The 20673-nt window shown below is 42.3% G+C and overlaps 3 protein-coding genes across 6 annotated transcripts; 2 read left to right on the forward strand and 1 right to left on the reverse strand.

Moving 5' to 3' along the window:
* Positions 1-497: 497 nt before the first annotated feature.
* Positions 498-6692, forward strand: srsf2b (serine and arginine rich splicing factor 2b). Of its 3 annotated transcripts, XR_011784447.2 has the most exons (4): positions 498-1075; positions 1998-2298; positions 2839-3088; positions 4149-6692. XR_011784447.2 is itself a non-coding variant. In XM_071894360.2 (3 exons), exons 1-2 carry the CDS (start codon positions 705-707, stop codon positions 2281-2283), a joined length of 657 nt encoding a protein of 218 aa, XP_071750461.1. In that variant the 5' UTR covers positions 498-704; the 3' UTR covers positions 2284-2298; positions 4149-6692. The 3 variants fall into 3 exon arrangements, 2 of the variants coding, with proteins under 2 accessions (XP_071750461.1, XP_071750472.1); XM_071894360.2 differs by lacking the exon at positions 2839-3088; XM_071894371.2 differs by lacking the exon at positions 2839-3088 and having other exon boundaries at positions 2010-2298.
* Positions 6530-8897, reverse strand: mettl23 (methyltransferase 23, arginine). 2 transcript variants are annotated; one of them, XM_071894708.2, is made up of 5 exons: positions 8737-8897; positions 7967-8071; positions 7614-7851; positions 7436-7520; positions 6530-7175 (listed from the first exon to the last, which is right to left on the reverse strand). In XM_071894708.2, exons 1-5 carry the CDS (start codon positions 8836-8838, stop codon positions 7004-7006), a joined length of 702 nt encoding a protein of 233 aa, XP_071750809.1. In that variant the 5' UTR covers positions 8839-8897; the 3' UTR covers positions 6530-7003. The 2 variants fall into 2 exon arrangements, with proteins under 2 accessions (XP_071750809.1, XP_071750815.2); XM_071894714.2 differs by lacking the exon at positions 8737-8897 and having other exon boundaries at positions 7614-7855; positions 7988-8055.
* Positions 8898-9151: 254 nt separating this feature from the next.
* jmjd6 (jumonji domain containing 6, arginine demethylase and lysine hydroxylase) lies at positions 9152-19697 on the forward strand. The gene is made up of 6 exons (XM_071894303.2): positions 9152-9557; positions 10653-11041; positions 12497-12783; positions 14780-14915; positions 15426-15564; positions 16747-19697. Exons 1-6 carry the CDS (start codon positions 9429-9431, stop codon positions 16876-16878), a joined length of 1212 nt encoding a protein of 403 aa, XP_071750404.1. The 5' UTR covers positions 9152-9428; the 3' UTR covers positions 16879-19697.
* The last annotated feature ends 976 nt before the right edge of the window (positions 19698-20673 follow it).

A 20673-nucleotide genomic window follows, 5' to 3' on the forward strand; every position in this document is an offset into this window, starting at 1 on the left:
CTTAAACCAATCCAGTTGTGTTTAGTTAAAGCAAAATGAAGGCGCATGCAAACATCCGATCGGGGGAGTTCTACTTCCGGGTAATTGGCAGAGGAAAAAACAAAACAAAACAAAATCCAAAACGATTGAATCATAGAAATATTAAAGAAATGTGAATATATATTTTTGTTGTTTTAAAGCGCGATGTACTGCTTCATTTCGAGCCACAACTACAGGTAGCTGCCAGAAGAAATAATACAACTTCCGGTTAAAAATAAAATAAAACCCGAAATTTAAAAATTATACAAAACACAAACGTGTGGCCATGTATATTACACAACTAGAAGTAAAAATCCATCATGTATTTAAGGATTAATCTTTATTAAAATATAACACAATTGTTTCTACAAAAATTTCCTTTTTATTGTTAGGGTTGTACTTTGACGTGGTTCATGCTTTTATTTTGAAGGCGAAATCACTTAACTTCCTGTTTTATTGTAGTTCCTTTGGCTGGCTTGAGGCAGATCGTGGCGACACAATCGACGGCGGGCTGTTGGAGGGATTCACTTATCTTTGTGACTGTGTATTTAATATAGCCCAAATACACCTTAGGAGATTTAATACACGCTGCACCATCGTCCGTTTGTGGTATTCCACAGGCAGGTAGCGTTACCGTTACCTCGCTAAACTCTTTCAGGAAGGTTCTCGGGCCTCACAGTTTAATCATGAGTTACGGTAGGCCTCCGCCCGACGTCGAGGGCATGACTTCCCTCAAAGTGGACAATCTGACCTACCGGACATCGCCCGAAACCCTGCGACGCGTATTCGAGAAGTATGGCCGGGTAGGAGATGTTTACATTCCCCGCGATCGTTACACGAAAGAAAGCCGGGGGTTCGCCTTTGTGCGTTTCCACGACAAACGGGACGCCGAGGACGCTATGGACGCCATGGACGGCGCGCTGTTGGACGGGCGTGAGTTGCGGGTCCAGATGGCCCGGTACGGGAGACCCCCCGACTCCCACCACGGCGGAGGAGGAGGGCGGCGTGGGGGAGGACCGGCCCGGAGGTACGGCGGTTATGGTCGTCGAAGCAGAAGGTAAGAGTGAGCACATTGTTTGGTTAACGAGCCCCCCATACGTTCCGTTGTCGCGTGTATGCTGCGCATTGAAAAACCTTGCAATTCAATGTGGCTTTGCTTATTGGTAAATTTGCACACTTCATAGAGCAAGACTGGAGACGTTTTATGGATCTTTAGGCTCCACTCCTCAAAACGGCGTACATCCAATCACCTGAGCAGTACTTACTTCAATAAAATCTAATTTTATAAAACCGGTTCGCCTCGTATTCCCACAAGCTCTTCCACCAAAACACACCGTGGAGAGCGGGAGTGAGCAGTGTGAACCAATTCTAAAAGTTGAGATTTTGTTGAAATAACAGGCTGCTTGGTGGATCACTTGTATGCCGAATTTACCAGAAGACCCTAGTGATACTGAAGAGGCGATAAGTCATGTTCTATCAGATGTGTACCGTCTCCGATAAGAAAGCCAACATTAAATTGTCGAATTTATGAATGCAATTGGCGCGAGTTCCCTCCATACGGAAGGTGTCTGGCCTAGTGATTTAACGTTAGTTGAACTAATTTCTCCCTCTCAGTAGTTACAGCTACACCCTTATTGTTGGTAACCCATCTGAAAAGCCCCAAAGTATTGATTTACTGAGCTCACTTTGGTGCAAAATGTAAATTTGGTAATCTAGTGGGGCCCAAGGTCCTTGTAAGTGTTCCAGTGGTCCCCAGAAAAATGAAGAATAGTTTAATCTATTAGTTCACTCACTAAAAGTTAGCATAATGAGAGACTGGAATGGCCTGATTTTGCACCAGTGTAGCTCCATAATAACAACACAGTACAACGACGGGCCTCTTTTTCTAATGCCAAAGTATGTGAATGCCACTGATGCACACTTCGGTGACAGTTGTTTTCAAATTGTAGATGATAACTCAACCCACTAAATGTATACAGCTGTTCCCCCAGCCCGAGACGCCGGAGACACAGCCGGTCCCGCAGCAGGAGCCGCTCTCGCTCCCGAAGCCGGTCCCGCTACAGCAGATCAAGATCTCGGTCCTACTCCCGGTCCAAGTCCCGCTCTCCCCAGAGGAAGAAGACCAAGGCCAAGTCCCAGTCCCGCTCCAGGTCCAGGTCCAAGTCGAGGTCCAGAAGCCGCACTCCGTCATCCAAAAGAGGCTCCAGGTCTAGATCTAAAAGTCAGCCCAAGTCGGCGGGGGAGAATGGAGGCGAATCCCCTTAGTGCATCAACAGCAGAGTAAGTTTGATGAAACTATTTCAGCTGTTAATTTTGAAGTCTGCTGCACAGGCAATGATAAAGATTTTCACATTTTTAAAATTCGATTCCTTTTTCCCAGTGTCATTTTTAAGAGGTTGGCGTCAGGGAGGGAGATGAACTACAGCCACAAGCCAAATGCTAGTAAGTTTTGGCTGTGGCTGGTAAGTTTATCTACTCTACCAGCCACTTTGGCAGGTACTCAACCATCATTTTGAAGGTCCTATTCTATTCTAGCCTAGTTGGCTGGTAAAACTGTGATAGCGGCTGGGACATTTTGAGTTGAACCAGCCACTGTAGCCAATCAATAAAAAAAAAAGTTTCCTGCCCTGGTCAGGATACAGGGGGGGGGGCACTTTCCTCCCCCAAGAAATTGATCTGCAACCTGTGTTCTTGGATTCAGTGTTACGACATGTCATACCCAGTGTACACCAGGTTCATTTTTCCAGTTAATATCAAGCTAAGTCGTTTTGAAAAAACGTTTTGATGGTAAACCAAATCTGGAATTTTCTCCTTCCCAAGCTGCGGCATCCTGTTTGCAAAAGTGGAGTTTGGAGTTTGTGCTGAGCTGAGGCAGTATGAGCAGTTAGAAGGGGTGTGGTGAGCTGCCCACGGGCCGCCTGCTGCTGGTGAGGGTTCAATGCAGCAGGTTGGAGGCAGTCAGTGTTGGGGTTTGGTGTTGAGGTACGTCTGTCTGCCCGCCATTGGACAGAAACTGTCCTCCAGGTCGCGTCCCCAACCAGGGGGATGATGGTACTTGAGGGGAACCAAGGTTTGTCCAACTCTTATCCCATGTCTGTTTCATTTTTTTTTTTGTTCACTCCCATTTTCTCGCTCACTTCTATCCTTGTACCCCATTTTCAATACAGCAAATTTACAATTACACATGGATTTTTATCGATGAGGCCTACCATTGTGGGTGATTAAGGCCGTGATCAGATAGGAGGCTTCCTTCTGCTCGAAAGTAACAGAGAGCAAGAGCACAAGGAGCTCATGCAACTATATAATTAGTGTTAGCTAGGTAACCTGAAGTAACAAAGGGGATAACGTTGAAAATAAAAATGGCAGAGAAAGTTAGCGATTGCTCTGCTTGCTCTTGTACAGTATGAGGAGCCCATACTAAAGTTAACATTACTCACTGGGAAACTCTTACTTCCCTCTGACTTTCCTCCCGCTGATTTGTTCTGTCCTGACACTGATATAATGCACAGTGCGGCTAAACAGCGCCGCAACACACTGCATCAAAAACTTGAGGCGCACAATCTGCAGGAGATGCGCTTGCCGTGACCAAACCATCAAAGTAACTGAAAAAACAAAAAAAAACTGCAGGCTCGTTCAAAAAAGCACCCGATGTGATCACGGCCTGAGGCTGAGATTAGGGTTCGACCGGTATGGGTTTTTAATTTAATCATATTTTTTGGGATTAATGCAGCCGATTAAAAGATTTTGTGTGCTGATATTTGATGCTCACCATTAAAACTCAGAATGACAATAAACATTGATGCATATATCAAAATGTTGCATTAGCATCAATTCAGGCTAAGCTCTCCCCATATCAACCAGTGTAGTATTGATCAATTATACAACAAATATGTAATCAAACAAACTGCATCATATCCATCATATGAGAGGTGGATGACTATCAGATTTTTAACAAAAGGCCAATATCGGCTCAATATATTGGTCCAACCCTAGTTGACATGTAAATTGTGTGCTGCAGGGGGGTGGGAAGGATTCAGCACATCAATATTGGAGATTAAAAAAAAAAAAAAAAGTAAAACATTCTTGTAGTTTTTCATTTTCTAACCATTGCTTGTTTTGACATTTTTCAGGCGACTACTTCAGAGCTTCAAGTCCAAGACTGGATCCCACCCAAGCAACAGTTTCCTGGTGTAAAAGGTTACTTTTGTGTCTTCCATGCCTTGGTCTCTTTTCTATTTGTCCGGCCTCCAAAAAAGGCTTGATTTTTCATTTCATTAATGTGCTGTGATTTTTCATTTCCTTTTTAATGACCTACAATTATTATGCAGAATTCTTCTATCTGTATGGTTTAAGTGTGGAGAGTAATTTACAGCCATATCCTGTTTTCTGGCCTGTTTTTGTAATGCTTTCACAGGATAATACCGGTGTTTTTTTTAAAGTTTGCGCCAGGAGTTTAGGTTCCCCCTCTCCTTTGTATGGAGATATCAAGACTCGTTTTCCTCCCTTGAGAAGAAGCCATTTGCTGCCATTCATTCTTGTCCAGTATGAAAAACAAATTCCACAGAGAATCCATCACAGTAGGCAGTTTATAGTACAACGATTTATGATCGCCCGATGGACATCGCTACAAAGTCACCAACATTACATCATCGCTCAACTTTGATGTTGGACGCTGTCGCTCATAAAAAGTAGAAACACTAGAGCGATTATAGAGCGCATGGCAGAGGTTCAGTCATTTGCTCTCATCTAGTTACTTTACTTTGTTACTATAGTTCTAAATAGCAACTAGTTACTTTACTAAGTTAGTCTTTATTAAAAGTAACTTAGTCGAGTGCTTTCAAGTTACCCGCTTAAAAACTTCACAACTTTTATGTCTTCTGGTGATGTTCTCACTAGCAGGCTATAGAAATCATCACCGAGTACACTGCTGTTATCTACTTATCTGTCTACTACAAGCAGCTTTCATTTATTTGGGGTCTGATTGTCTTTATGGTAAAGGAAGCCTTGATTAATCATGTCTGGTCTAAAAAATAAACAGCAAACAGCGCTCACAACACATTGGCAAGTGCTTTCAGTTCTCAGATGTACAGTAACAATAATGTTCTTACGATTTTCTTCCATCAGTTCAAAGTAATGTAAATATTCCCAGGTTGTGAAGTTTATTGTTGTGTCCGTTCTGAAAGCGAGTCGGAGCCTACAGACTCCAACCAGCTGCTGCAGTCTGCTTTTAATAACGCGTAACGAATGTAACTAAATATATTTTCTTAATTGCACTAATTGAAAATGTAACCATTTGAAAGGAAAATAATAATAATACAGTTTGTAAGCCAGTCTGCAGAATAGCCTAATGTACCTACATGTTATGTAACGGCTCTTGCAATGTTATTTTTCACTGTTTCTTTTTAAATAAGAAGTTTCATTCAAGTAAATCTATTGTCTTTATCCAGGTCTAGATAAATAACATAAATTGTCTCCTCAGTGTACGTTTTATTCTACAGTCTATTACAAAAGTACGGTCTTCCAGAGCTGTTGATTACCGTTTAATTTGAGCTCAGAGAATTAATCGAGATTAGGATAAGAGAGTTCCATAATGTTGTCATGACAACTTGGGGTCAAAGTTCAATCCAATTTAAGTCTCAGCGGTGGGCGCAATGACCATCGCAAGGATGACAGATCGCCTATCGCTGGAAATATAAACATGTCATTGCGACCGACGATAGAATATGATCATCGCCGGTGGTGACGATCATAAATCGCTGTACTATAAACTGCCCTTAAACACGAAGCCTTCATTTGGTTTTGGTCAAAGTTTCTGTTTTCTCCTCATTTCATTGCGCTGAGTTGAGTGTTTTCATATCAGCGCTGTGTTCCTGTCAATCTGCTGACACCCACAGTAAGAAATGGAAGTCTCCTTCAGGAAAATAGTCCCTCAGAAAAATGTTGCCCCATAAACTTTATACTCACGTCCATGTCTTTTTATTTAGGGACATCTTTGTTAGGCAGGACAGCAGTTTCATTTCAAGCTAGATTTGACACTGTAAAGTTTGTATGTGAAAAAAAAGTAAATGTAAAAAAAAAAAACAATTGCATAAATAATTGGGGGGAAATGTAAACTAGATGCAGACAGCAGTAAATGGGCTATAACTCTAAATGACACCGGTATTCTCCTTTCTAAGTTGGAAAACTATCAGGTCAATGAAAGGCCATCACAGATTTTAAGGTATTACACGTTTCTTACGCATTTGTTTGATTTTTACAAAACATGGCACTCATTTACTGGCCTGTAGGCTTTGTGTCTTTTTTAGTTTTTCTTTTATTTCATTTTTGATTCTAATCCTCCTCGTATTTTTTTTGTGCACTAGGCGCAGTTGTGTAGCAGTTGAGTATTGCTGGTTAGCTGTTAAGGTGGCGTGTTGCTCTGCTGAGTGCTTGGATGTGTCCAGTATTCTCCAGAATGCTCCTGTGACTACCGATGGTATGGTTGCTACAATTTCATCCTTTGTAGGATGAATTTTATTTTCTCCATATGGTAATTTGTATGTCAAACGTATGGCATTTTTAAAATTTCTTCTAACAGAACTAGTGCATCATGCCTCGCCCAGATTGCATTCTTTTCCCCTTTTCTTGTTTAGATCAATGTGAATTTCATTAAAGATTTGGTGTTTTGTCTAAAATGGCTTCATGTTTTATTACTCAGGTTTTCCAGTTTGAATTTTATTTGTCATATGTACAGTGATACACACAGTGTATAAAATTCAATGAAAACCTTAATGGTAGGTTCCTACTTCAAATTGTTTAACATCGTGGCAACACAATGCTTCAAATTACTCAATTAAACATCATTAAAAGCATGCTGCACAGTTATTTGGGCTGTAAGTCTCACAGATGTTCCTAAATCTGACTGGAAATTGGATGAGGCATAACTGGGAATCGAACAAACATTGAGGTTGTCAATCCAAGGGAAGTCTTCTGGGTGGCATGTCGTCTATAGCCGATCCTCCTCCGTCTTCAGTGTGATTATCATCATTTGTACAGTGTGGCTACCTGGCAGTGTTGATCCAGCCAGCTGAGCTTTGTTGGCGTTAAATCTTTCCAGTGGAACATTGACACACCGCAGCTTCCACCTGTGGAGCAACGCTTCAATGGACCAGTCAGCACTGAAACAGGAAGGGGAGATGTAGCTGGTTACGATGGTATAGATCCAATTCATGAATGAATCCCAAGCCACTTATTAGTTAAAGATGTGGGTGGAGAAAGTGAATGAGTAACGCTCTCCCCTCCTGCAACAACTTCAACTGCTCAGTGGCCAACAGGAGAAAACTGGTTATACTGGGCAGCTCCCAGTGTGAATGTGTTGCAGGGTGCTCAGCTGACTTTTCCTGGATAAATAAAGATTAAAAGAAGAAAGCAAGTGTACCTTCTTTCTTGGTACGTCGTCCAAAACTGGGCCTTGGGGTTTTTCCTCAGCAGAAAAGCGATGGTCACAAGAACATTTTCAAAATCTGAAATAGGTAAAACAAATTATGGTGGTTTTATAGCAAATGATTCTAAGCCTACAATTTATACTAAACGTTCATGTTGCTGCAGAAAGTAACCTTCTGGCTCGTAGAAAACATCTGATCCCAGGATAATGTCCAGTGTAGGAAGCAGAACAAGATCGGGTGAGATCTCGCCCCAGGTCAGCCCCAACACCAGCACATGGGGCAGCCTGTTGGCTTCACAGCTCCGCCTGCAGTTCTCCAGACAGTGTGGAAGCTCCACGCTGTCAGACAGGATCACTTTGGCCCCACACTTTGCAGCCACCACACCTGGTAGACTCACACCTGCACCGAGCTGAAAAGAAATATCCCAAAGTGTTCATCAGGGAGTTGTGGCACAAGTCAATTTTCAAGATGGCAGCTGGACTTTACTCAGTTTATCATATTGTGAACTGAAATGTGCTTCCCACCTCCAGTACTGTCTTCTGCCTCAGCTCCTCTCTGTGTGTCCATAGATACTGTGCCAGCACCACCGCACAGGGCCAGACATACATGCCATATTGTGGATCAAGCACCTGAGATCATGGATCAAAGTTATGAGAAATTATTTACAAGCAAACCATGAAATAGTGTATGGTACCTCCAATGCATGCAGCAATTATTTATCAGTGACATAACAGATCATAGGCATCAGTAGTCCTGATAGGTGCCGTCCTCCTATAGCGAGACGCATACTCCACAGTCCATTCTAAAATCTGGTAATTTAATGCTGCCATGCTTATCGGCAAATGTACATACGTGATACAAGACCTTTTACGAATCATTGGGGTCTTCTGGTCAAATCGGCGTATAGATGATCCACCCAACTGCACGTTATTACAATTAAATTTCATCTTTTGTAACTGGTTCATAGTGCTCGACCGCCCTTCATTGAGTAATGTTATTTTGGTGGATGAAGAAGGGGTGAACAGGTGAGCCAATTATATAAAACCTGAAATTTTACTGGAGTACGTGCTTCTTGGTGTATTGAAAGCATGCCGAATTGAAGAGTGGACCCTAACGACTCATATTCCTTCTACCATGTATGTACCACTGCTGATACGCAAGGCTAAATTAAATATAAAGATTGTTTAGAAATGTTTGGCACGAGAGTACGGCACGTGTCCTGTCGTGCACGATTTGAAGTTGCAGACAGCTAACGTTACATCCAGGATTATATGTATTAAAAACCACAACAAACCTCGGGTATGGAGACAGTGAGTGACTGCAATGTGTTCTTATTTGCTTCAAATGTGAAGGCTTTGTAAGCTATGTTAGGTATTTCGGCTCCACTGTGGTCCATTGTCTCGCATCTTCTGTTATTATTTTGACGCCGTGTCTAAAAGTCTTGAGAAATTCACATAGAACCTCCTTGCATTAAACGCGTACATCTTCCTTTCCGCGTCAACCGAAATATTAGAGGGACGTGGGGAACAGCCAATGGAATCTACGTAATATACCTGGCGGGAAGGTCCATTCTATATTCCACCCAATCAATGCTTTCATTTTCGCATGACTGTGGCCAATGTGCTTTCTCTCGGTACAGCAGGGGCGGATCCTCTTGTTGACAATCAAGTTTCGTTGCAATTGCATTGTGTCGTCCGCCAGCTAACTAGCTGCTCATGCTAGCTGTTTATCGTATTTTATCGACCAGGCAGGTGCAAATGTGCACTTATACTTCTTGATATAGATCTGAATACGTATTTTAACATAGTAAGCTACTTCTGATTTTGTTGTCTTATCCTAACTGAAGCTAGCCTGTCAGAACAACGGAGCTAGCCGGGTAGCAAACCAGTGCAGGCTAGCGAATGTGTTTCTCTAGAAACCCCAGTTTAGCTAGATAGCTAACCACAGCAGGACAACGATAACTCACATTTTATTATAGGAGGAGGAATGAATCATAAGAGTAAGAAGAGGATTAAAGAGGCGAAACGGAGCGCCAGACCCGAGTTGAAGGATTCAGTAGACTGGACAAAGCATGATTATTGTGAGACTTTCGACCTGTCACACCGGACAGTAAAGGTAACTGTCAATGTAGCATTCACGCTAAACTATCGTAGCTGCTACTAGCTAACGTTTCACGTTGCACAACCCGGCAGTGCAGTTGGTCACGTAGGCAGCTAGCCCCGATACATGCGTTTCTCTCCTGTGTGAGGAGAATGTCACGCCAAACTTTATATTAAAAAAATATGGAAATTTAATACTGCCTTGCTTATCGAAAAAAGTAAATGCCTCATAGAACTTGAATATTATTTAAGACTTCTTCCTGAGTCGTTAGGTTCCACTAGTGATTTCGGCATACATATAATCCATCAAGCAGCACTTCGTTCAATAAAACTTTTACTCTCATAATCGGTTTGCCTGTTATTCATATAAACTTCTTCCACCTAAATTCACTGTGGTGGATGTGAAAACATTCCAAAAGTTGAAATTTTATTGAAATGGCACCTCCAGTGATTGTTGAACTCGATTAGTACATCTTTTAAACTGAACTAAAGTTAAACTGAACGAAACAAAAATCTGAGTGACAAGGGCCAATATAAAAATGTGTATGCAAATTAACGTTATCCCAAGATTGAACCTTTAGCCAGTAAACTGTCAAATTCCTGTCGTTAACTAATTGGCATTAGATTGGAGGGACAATATGTGTAATACACTGATTAACTAATAAAACATTATTAATGTGTGTTTACCGGACACATTTGCTTCCAAAAATAACAGGTCTGTATCTTGTAGTCAACATTACTAACATTGGTCTGTCAGCTCATCTCTACTATGAGCAGTAAAGTCTTGTTGTGTAAGGCAGCTAGTCCTTTGTCTGGTTTTGGACAGTCAAGAGTGCTGCTGAGTAGCTTAGAAGATTTGATATTGTCACAAGATAGTTAAGAAGGGTTCGTCTGTGTGCTTGGGCGGCTAAAAATATCCTTTACATTCCAAGTAAAGGGGGTTGAGAAATAACCCCCACTCTCTTCTGTTTGTTTGTGCCCTGAGGTTGGAAAGAGCTTTTGTAAAAAAACAATTTGTCACCCTACCAACCTGCATTCCTCAATCCAAGGATGTCTTTTTCAAATATACACGCCTGTTTGCTTAATGCATTGATATATGCTGTGTTGCCAGGACAACGTTGAGCGAGCGGATGCCCTGCGACTCAGTCCCGAAGAGTTCATCCAGCGCTTTGAGAGGCCCTATAAGCCTGTTGTACTGCTGAACTGCCAGGAAACCTGGCCTGCCCGAGAAAAATGGACTCTGGAGCGCCTCAAACGCAAGTACCGCAACCAGAAATTCAAGTGCGGGGAGGACAATGACGGCTACTCGGTGAAGATGAAGATGAAGTACTACGTGGAGTACCTGGAGTCCACGAGGGATGACAGCCCTCTGTACATCTTCGACAGCAGCTACGGTGAGCACGCCAAGCGCCGCAAGCTGCTGGAGGACTACCAGGTGCCCCTCTTCTTCAGGGACGACCTGTTCCAGTTTGCAGGGGAGAAGCGCAGGCCGCCCTACAGGTTTGGATGACTTTTATGTAACTTTTTGTCTAATTAACATGGCACACAGCTGTTAGTGTTAGGTGAAATAAAATATGTTTTGTTTTTGTTATTTTTTAGTACTATTTATTTGTTGATAAACACTGGTGTTTTGCCATCTTGTGTATTTTCTGTCATCATCATCCTATACTCTCCCTCCTGTTCATTCACACTGTGAGAAACTTGGCTGATGGGTCGCTCTATTCTGACTCACTGTGGGCAGTGCGAGACGCTCTGATAGCATCTATGTAGTGGTACGCAGCTACAAAGCGTGAAACTGATCAAATTATGTATTTTGGTACTTAGTACTTTGGCATTGCCTCTCATAACATTACCTTGTTTTGAAGAGCTAACATAGCTAGCTAGCCAGCACTAATTCCGTAGCATTAAAGGCTGGTGTTTTTTAATGCATTGCTTACAGTCAACAAATCCTATGAAAATAACAAAATCAGCAATGATTTTGTTTTGCCAACATGTCTCGTCCATGTAGTCAGTGCGCAATGAAGCCATGTCCCAGCAGCCATAGAAATCCATTGTATTAAAAAACTATTAAAAAAATGTCACTGAGCCATGCCGTTGCTCTGGGCAACATATTTCATCATCACGATGCACCGGGCCAGCCGACTTTTTCCTCAAACAACTTAATAAGCCAGCTGTAAACACTTTGCGATCTCAGGAAAGTAGTTCCATAGCACCGAAAATAGTCCCCGGCGTAATGAAGAATTTGTTCCCATTTGAATTTGATTTGGTAATAACTACAACAGCCTGACTTTTCGTGGTAACAGTTAGCGATTTTTAAAATTGAAACTATGTCTTTGTGAGCTGTATTTCAAGGTTTTTAGCTTCCAATCGGAGCCAATGACTTCCGGGTTGACAGCTAAAACGCTACGTGGGAAGTCAGAAAGTAACGGGAGTAGAGCAAACACATTGTTGATTTTGTTATTTTCATAGGATTTGTTGACGGTAAGCAATGCATTAAAAAACACCAGCCTTATCCTTTAAGTGGAAATAAATGCAAAAATTCAATAAAATGACTTCAGAGCTTACCATCGACCCTGATGGATGCAACTGTTCTCCAAGCTTCCTTCTTGAGATGTTAATTCCTGTAGTCTTTCAAATAAAAGTTGTAGAGAACTGGGAAGCTTTGAAAGTCCATAGTCAACTTCTCTTCCATTTTGCACTTGCCAGGCAGAACTATGGTTCATGAAACAAACAAAATCTTATCAGTAGGTAAACAAGGAAGCACAGAAATCAAATGACCATGAAAAGTTCAGTTATGGCCAACGTTTCTTGGCTGACAAGCTTGTTGACCGTCTACACACTGAGTTTCCCTGGTCGCTCAGCTCTAAGGGAAATTAGTGGATTTCTGGTGACTTGTTGATCATGTTGCTCACAGTGTGAATACACAGTTATCTTCTCATCTTTTCTCCATTACAGATGGTTTGTAATGGGCCCGTCCCGCTCCGGCACCGGCATCCACATCGACCCACTGGGCACCAGCGCCTGGAACGCCTTGGTTCAGGGGCACAAGCGCTGGTGCCTCTTCCCGACCCACACGCCCCGTGAGCTGATCAAGGTGACCAGGGATGACGGAGGCAACCAGCAGGACGAGGCGATCACCTGGTTCAACGTGGTTTACCCCCGCACCCAGCAGCCAAACTGGCCTCCGGAGTTCAGACCCCTGGAGATCCTGCAAAGACCCGGGGAGACCGTCTTTGTCCCTGGTCAGTGAGGAGGCCGTTTCATTATCATGTCCGTCTTAATCTTCTTGGCCACTATTGTCCAGTTAATAGGATCTGCTTTAGAAACCATTTAAGATGAGATGGAGCTTAATGATCCTCGTGGGGAAATTGGGCCGTTGCAGCAGCAAATTGTAGCAGGATACTGCAAAGAAAAATCTAGTAGAAATACGAATAAAGCAGAAGAGGGTCATATAATCATACGCAGCCAACAGTTTTAACACTAGAACTGCTAGGTAGAAATGTATGAGTGAAAGTTTGAATGGTAGGCATTTTAGACAAGAGACAAAGGAAATAAAAATGAAGGATGTGTACGATTTGAGGATATACCTCAGAGCAATGGTTCTCAAAGTGCAGTTCAGGGATCATCAGGGGATTCCAGGGGGTCCCCCAGCAAACTGAGGATTAGTTTAGTTCACTACAAACAATCCCAAATAACTATTCTTGTACAATCATTGGGTTCACCCTCTATTATCTCCCCATGTACAGTGCAGACGGTTCTACAGTTCAGTACTGAATCAACAACAGCAAGAATCGCCTTGCATGGGTCCCTGGGAATGAATCTTATCAAATTCCCTAACTTGTGTCTATTTGGGGGATCTGTGACATTAAAACATTTGAGAAACCTTGCCTTTTATATATAGACATTCTAATTAGAATACACATTTTATATGCACTGCTGTTGTTGGACAGATGGAGCCAGAGTTTACAAAGACTTCTGGGCATAAAATGGGGAGTGTGGTAGATATAGCACTGCAAAATATAGCACAGGTCAGAAATATAGAATTACAGCTGGGCTGAAAGTTGGTTGAGTTGTACTGAACTGTTGAGTAAACTGTGCTGGTTTGTTTGTTTTAACTTGTAACTTGAGAGACCAAACTGGTTTGAGGTGAGGATTTTTTTCTGTGAACATCCACAGTAGCATAGCAGTGACTTAACAACAGGCATAATGACCGTGTTAAGACAGAGGCACGGACACAGAGGAATAGTTGGTGTGTCAACGTAGTCAAGGAGACAGCATGGAGTGATATCAATGCGACCTAGATTCACCTAATTCCCACTGGGCTTAAGACGGCGTCGAGACTGGATTAAACCCTCAGCTGCTTCGGCCCACGGTCTGGACTCCTGGTTGACTCTCTAGCTGATCACAACCACAACAAAAAGGTTGTGAACTCCAGAGGAGGGTGTGATGTGTGTCATCTGTTGACAGGCTGTTTTGTCACCCAGAAAGCTCAATTATGTATTCAAGTAATCCACCTCTACCTTGTTTACAATAGGGTGCGACCAGTATGGGTTTCAGAAGGCTGATCCAGATAACGATATTTTTACATTGCCGTCATATCAGCAGTGGACGACATGACCGGTCATATCTGTTATTTAATCAACAGAGGTGTGACCAAGTCAACTTTGCTCGATTCTCAAGTCTTGATGCACAAGTCTCAAGTCAAGTCCCAAGTCTAAATGTAAACTACCAAGTCAAGTCCATGTCATTAATGTCAAGTCTCAAGTCTAAATGTAGAACAGAATAACTCAGAACAAATCAAGAGTCCAGTATCTATTTAATATCTTCAAGAAAACTAAATATCTAGGACTTTTCAATGCAATATCGTGTTAATTGGTAAGGGCATCATGAGTTTGATTTTTATAATCAGTTTTTAACTTAAATTGAAATAAATTCAATCATTCTGAAATCAGAAAACACAATTTAAATTCAGTCATCTGGTGGAACAAATCTCCATAAGTTGTGACTCAAGTCTGACCTGAGTCCAAGTCATCTGACTCGAGTACCACCTCTGTTAATCAAAGGCCAATACTGGCCTGATATGTTAGCAAACGGATATATCAGTCTGACAATGTGTACAGCTCCTCCATGAAGAGCTAGATGAGAATTTGCAGAAGTGCATCTTTTGAAAAATGGCTAATGAAAAGCAATATGGTGGCTTAGTTTGCTGTAGTTGATGGTAACGAACTGTGTCTCCAGGCGGCTGGTGGCACGTCGTCCTCAACATGGACACGACGATCGCCGTCACTCAGAACTTTGCCAGCACAACCAACTTCCCCATCGTGTGGCACAAGACCGTCCGAGGACGCCCCAAACTTTCCAGGAAGTGGTATCGGTAAGGACTCACCAGCTAAATCATATAAACTGTACAGAATAGCTGCTTCTCAGTTATTCAGGAATCCTAAGCAGAGGAAAAAACACAATTTGAGGTAATTTAAATCGTTCCTTGCAAGGAAAATATATAAACTATACAGTATGTTTCACATTTTCATTGAGCTTTTCATAAAAACCCATACGTGGGACTCAGAGGAGACTTAAATAGACAAGGAAAAGTAAATCACTACTTTATTTTAAGCTTTGTTATTATTGCCTGGTCAGGTTAAATGAAGATTAATTCTAAAATGTTAAAAATCTGCTAAAGCAGTAGTGGGTAAGATAGTAATGTCTTTACTTAGCAGTCTCTATAGGCTTAGGCTTTAATTTCTATTTAGGGATTTGTGATGGGAATAGGATATTATTCATTTAGCTGTCGTTTTGATTTCAGTACCAGATCCTGTCTGTGTGTATTGAGTCGTGCTTCGTGGGCCTAAATAAAATCCTCGCTGTGTGTTTTTTTTCTCCTCAGTATTTTGAAGCAGGAGCGGCCTGACCTGGCAGCACTGGCAGACAAAGTGGACCTGCAGGAGTCAACTGGTATCGCATCTGACAGCTCCAGCGACTCTTCCTCCTCCTCCTCCTCTTCCTCATCTGACTCGGACTCTGACGTACGTGCTGTCCCCTACACACACGCACACACAAACACACACTCACACGCAGAGTGAGGTATCTACGTGCATAAACAAATATATAAGGCAGTGGACACAAGTTTCTCAAAGTACTGTTTTGTATATGATTTATTCAGTAGGTGCATACAGTTACATACACATGTAGATTCTGTACCAATGGGTCCAAAACATGTGATTTGGACCTAAATATATAGTGTTTCCTTTAAGCTGGTGGCCTGGGCCAGTGAAATATGGAAGTGACCTTCTTAGGTTTCCTGCGTTGGTCATTCTTGTGCTAAATGTCTTCTGGCATTTTCCGCTGAACCCTCTTGGCTGGCGGTTCGTCCCTTCAGTCAGACATAGGCGGGTTCTTGTAAAAGTCAAAATGGTTTATTTGTATCCTTGTTAGTGGCAAGTAAAGCACAGTAAAACTCTCTCTAGGGTTTGCATCAAGCACAAAATAACAGTCAGTCATTCACACAAGATAAAACATATCCAGAGTTCCCAATGATTATGGAATTTCGTGGAATTTTGAAAGGTGTATTTCAGACGGGGAAAGTCAGGGAATTTCAGGGACAAATGGGTCACTTTTAAGATATACACTTTTCATCTGGAATACAGCAGGATGTATTTTCCAGCTTGTTTAACACATTCATTGCATTAGATGGTTTTCAGCCCAGCTGGAGTGGAAACCAGGCTTTTCACTCTGCTTAGAAAAACATTGACAAACCAGAAGGGAAGAATATTTTGTGGAAGCACTTACAGAAAGTCATTGAAAAGTAGGATTTTTTTTTTTTTTTTTATGTCATTGCCACGGTGGGAACCTTGAATAAAATTTAAAAACTAGGAGAAATGAAAAGGAGGGGAAAAATAGGTGACAGGATAAGAGCCGTCCCTTTAAGACATCTTCCCTTCCTGCTCTGTGTAGGATCTAATGTTCTGCTGACAAAGGAATCTGAGCAGACCCGCCTGTTTAAATCCCCTCTATCCAGGAACACACACCTCTCAGCAGGGACACTAAATCTTAGTGCCGGCAACAGGTGTTAAAACATGACCGGCATCCTCCACCTCCCTCCGCCCTAACGCAATTCAAATGCTTCAACACTGTAACGGTCCAGCGGGTAGAACTTTACACTTTGCACGTATCGGCCACCAACCGTCTGTACACTCTGTTCCCTGCAGGCGGAGTCGGGCTCGGAGGGGGACGCCATGTCTCACCGCAGAAAAAAGCGAAGGACCTGCGGCATGACGGCCAACGGAGACACCACCACCCAGGACGACTGCGTCAGCAAGGAGCGCAGCTCTTCCCGGTGACCTGCAGCCGCGATACGATCCGATCCACTCCACCCACCTCCAGCGGCGACTCCTTTACTCACGCACAGAGCAACAACTCTTACTGGGTTTTTTGTTTGTTTTCTTTTTTGTTTTGTTCTTTTGGGAGTCCCTGAAGGAATGCGTCTGGCGATGCCGTACTCCCCGTCTTGTTAGATAAGATGGCTGCTGCCGAGAGCGAGGGGTTGGGATAAAGGAGGAGGATCCTCTGGGGCGCGGGCCTGCTGGAGACCTGCCACCACTGTGCTTTTCAACATGAATGAATATCTGTATGTCGCTGTAGCTTCTATAGGAGGGGAGAGGGGGGTGAACAGAGGTGTGAATTAATTGACTGATTGTGTTTTTAGGGAGGAAGGTGATACTGGGAACCCCCTGTTGCATTGGGGGCCGATACAGAGGGCTTAATCGTCTTAAAAATCTCTCTGAGCTGCTTTCTCTTTCGTGAGCTTATGTGGAAATGGAGGAATGGGTGAATTTTAGAGGTTCGTCTTTAACTGTACAAAGGATAGCTATTGAGTTATGACACATTCAGCCAGCGGAAGAGGTTTAAACACGTTGCTAGGGCTTGTGTAGTCTAACATGCGTACTGTCCCAGAGCGTAACAGTTTGTGTCATACGTAGTGGTGCAGCAATACCAGTATCAGCTCGATACCATACTGAATTTTGTGTCGTGGGTTCTGGTGAGGGTTACCAGTACCAACAGCCAAGTATCTGTACAAGTACACTACAAAAACAGAAGAGATTAACGTCTCTTTTTTTTTATAAATGTGACAGACTGTAAAAAAAAAAAAGTGTCTTCTTCGGTTTTCTATAGGATCCAATGGTCCAGCCAAAGCTGTAAATGTCATCAGTACTCAAATTGGCACTCATCATTAGAAGCACTCAATGATAAGACTCGCCACCAAATGGTATTGTTGCACATAGTGATAATCTGCATAAAAAGCCACTTTGATGTTTTCTACTTTAAATGATTTGACGCCTTGCTTGTACTACTTGCGTTGGTAATATAAATTCATGCTGGAATTGCAACTGTCAATTTGGTCAGCTAGCCTTAATGAAATTACGCAGTTAACAGCTCTCTGCAGATGGAGGAAACGTTTGAATTTTCCTTATTTATTTTTTGAGAGTCCCTGCCTGCTGTAGGTGTTGTGTATTTGTTCCAGATGACTCCAGTTTTATTTACAGTTTCAGCAGCAGTCTCAACTGGACGCTCAGAAGCTCGGCCTTAGGGAGGGAAATTGGAATAAGCAGTAGCTTTTGTAGAGTTAGCCGTTCTCAGGTGCCAGAGGTTTATGTGCTTAAATTCATCAGCAAGATTACCAATATCTGCCACTATGATTTTCATGGTGTTCTGCCTGGCGAGTCACACGCAGGGAGGGTTACAACTGGATGCTGCCATTCACACAGTAGCTTTCTCTCTAAAACAGTGTGCCATATGCTGCAATTGAGGTAAATGAGGCAGACTCGCTAAATGTTCAGTCACGTTGATTTTGTGCTTTAAACTCAGAGCGGTTAGAAGAATACACTGTATATTATCCAGCAAAAACAGCAGAGGGCACTGCACTCCCCAGAATGCACTGCTGGGTCTTAGCTTGTACTGTCCAATGGGTGTAACATAAGCTTTACTGTCCATTTACATTAAGAGGTTGTTCAGCGTATTCAGGAGACGGGAGCTGGCACAGGGCAAAGTGAGCGAAGTGTAATAGCATTTATTCAGGTTCTGCATCGTGCATCTTGTCGTCTAACATCTCAAAACCAATATGTGGGTTGGAAATCAAGGGAGGCGACAAAGTACAAGGTTCAATTTAAAGCTGTTGCGAGGCTCTAATGTTTTGATTTCAGTCTTCAAGCTAAAGCAACCACTGCGCTGCTGTTCACTGTACGTACAAGCAACTAATTAATGATGTGAATGAGACGCATCCTGCTTGTCCAACTTTGTTTTGTGTGCTGTTCAACATGGAGACAAGTGGATACTGGCGTTGTTGTTGTTTTTTTAAAATGGTATCCTCTAAAAATCAGTCGGAAGTACTTCAAATATATGAATTGCTGTATCTGTGTCCGTGCAGTACGTGTTGATCTTAGACAAAAGTGCCTATGAAGTACCGTTTGACCATGTTGTCGGCCTGCCAGGTGCGTCGGTGTGTCATGTGACTGGCTGCGGGCCGCCGACCGCAGCGGAGGTTTCTGTCGTTGGGTCTGGTCACTGCATTTTGGTGTTTTTAATCTGTTCTCACCTAATTTAAAGGCATTTAGCACTAACGCGGTCCCCGGGGTCGGTCACACAGTGCCTTCGATCCGCCTTGGTAGAGGCTGCATTGGGGCTCGTCTCTTTCTCTGGTCTAAGGGATTCCTGTCCTCATCTCCTCCCCCATCATCTGAACTGGTCTGAGATGGGCTTCCCAAAATGTCCATAGCCACCAGTAGGTCTTTGTTAGACATTTTACAAATATCTTCCACAACCACAAGACAGAAGTGATGATAAAAGTGACTGGTGGTCAGAGTTTGTAAAGTCAGACATTTTGTGGTTTCAGGGGAGACGAGAAGTGGATAAATAACACCTTGAGGTGCAAACACTTTGGGAAACCGGACGTAATCTGGAAGGAATCCCTCCTCAAGTGTATAAACAGCAGGATGGATGTTTTCATTCCGTCTCTCAGCTTCTCTCCAGATCAGTGCAAATGTTGATAAAGTGAATATGAGGGAAGGAGCCTCTTCAGATGTTTGAGATGGGACACTCACTTATCCGGATCAAAGTGAATAAAGTCATTTTGTTGATGGGTCAATAAAATCTTTTCTATGAATCAAAAGGTGTTGTTGTGTTTCTCTAATTAGTCTTGTTATTATTTTACTTTTCATTTCCTCTCTTTGATCAAGCCCATTGGCAGATATTAGTCATTCAAAGTTTAGTTTAGAATCAACTAAATTAGAGTCACCATTGGTAGCTCAACGACAAGTTATTGATGTTTTTTGTATATAACAGCAAAGTCTGACTGTGAACATTGGGAAACGGCATTAAAATAGACTGTATATAGGACACAGGGATGCAGCTTCTTCCAGGTTTTATGTAAGCCACCTAGCTGGATCAAGCCAGCCAGTGATAGCCAGAAAAATACCAGACATTAGGTAAATAGCTCTAGGTGGTTTTAGGCAAGGATGTAGTGGAGGATCAACCTACGTAAACTTGGTATTCCACCTTTTTTATTTTCAGACTGGAGTTTACCCACCTTTTAAGGCGGTTTTGGTCTTTTAAGTGGGGGAAAAATGCAAAAATGTATGTTTTTCCAAAATGATACTTGATTCATAGTTTATTTTCACTTTGGAACAAGTTGTACCCAAAAAAAATATCACAACACGTCCATCAATAGGGCTTTTATTTTGAAATTCTGGCCCATTTCAATATCAGTTTTGAAGAAGTTACTAGATTTTCTGTCAATTTAATTTAATTAATACAGGTTTTATTAAACTTTTGACCAATTCAGAGGGTTTTTTTTATTACAGTTGATTTACAGTTAGTACAAGTTGTTGCATAATTTAAACATTTATGACATTATCAGTTGCTACAACAACTCTATTGGAAAAACACAATACATTTACTCTTATTTACTACAGATTCCTCCTTTATTTTATTCGTTATTACTCAAAAATAAAACATTGTCGATACGGAAGTTCACCGTTAGCAAAAGCTTTATTTTGAAAGTGTTAACCGGAAGTCGTGTTTGCTTCAGCGCTGTTGAGCTTGACAGCGGTTCTCCAGTCGGCTGTATTATCAGATAGTGT

Source organism: Centroberyx gerrardi, chromosome 7 (genome assembly GCF_048128805.1).
Source record: "Centroberyx gerrardi isolate f3 chromosome 7, fCenGer3.hap1.cur.20231027, whole genome shotgun sequence".
NCBI classification, from domain to species: Eukaryota; Metazoa; Chordata; class Actinopteri; order Beryciformes; family Berycidae; genus Centroberyx; species Centroberyx gerrardi.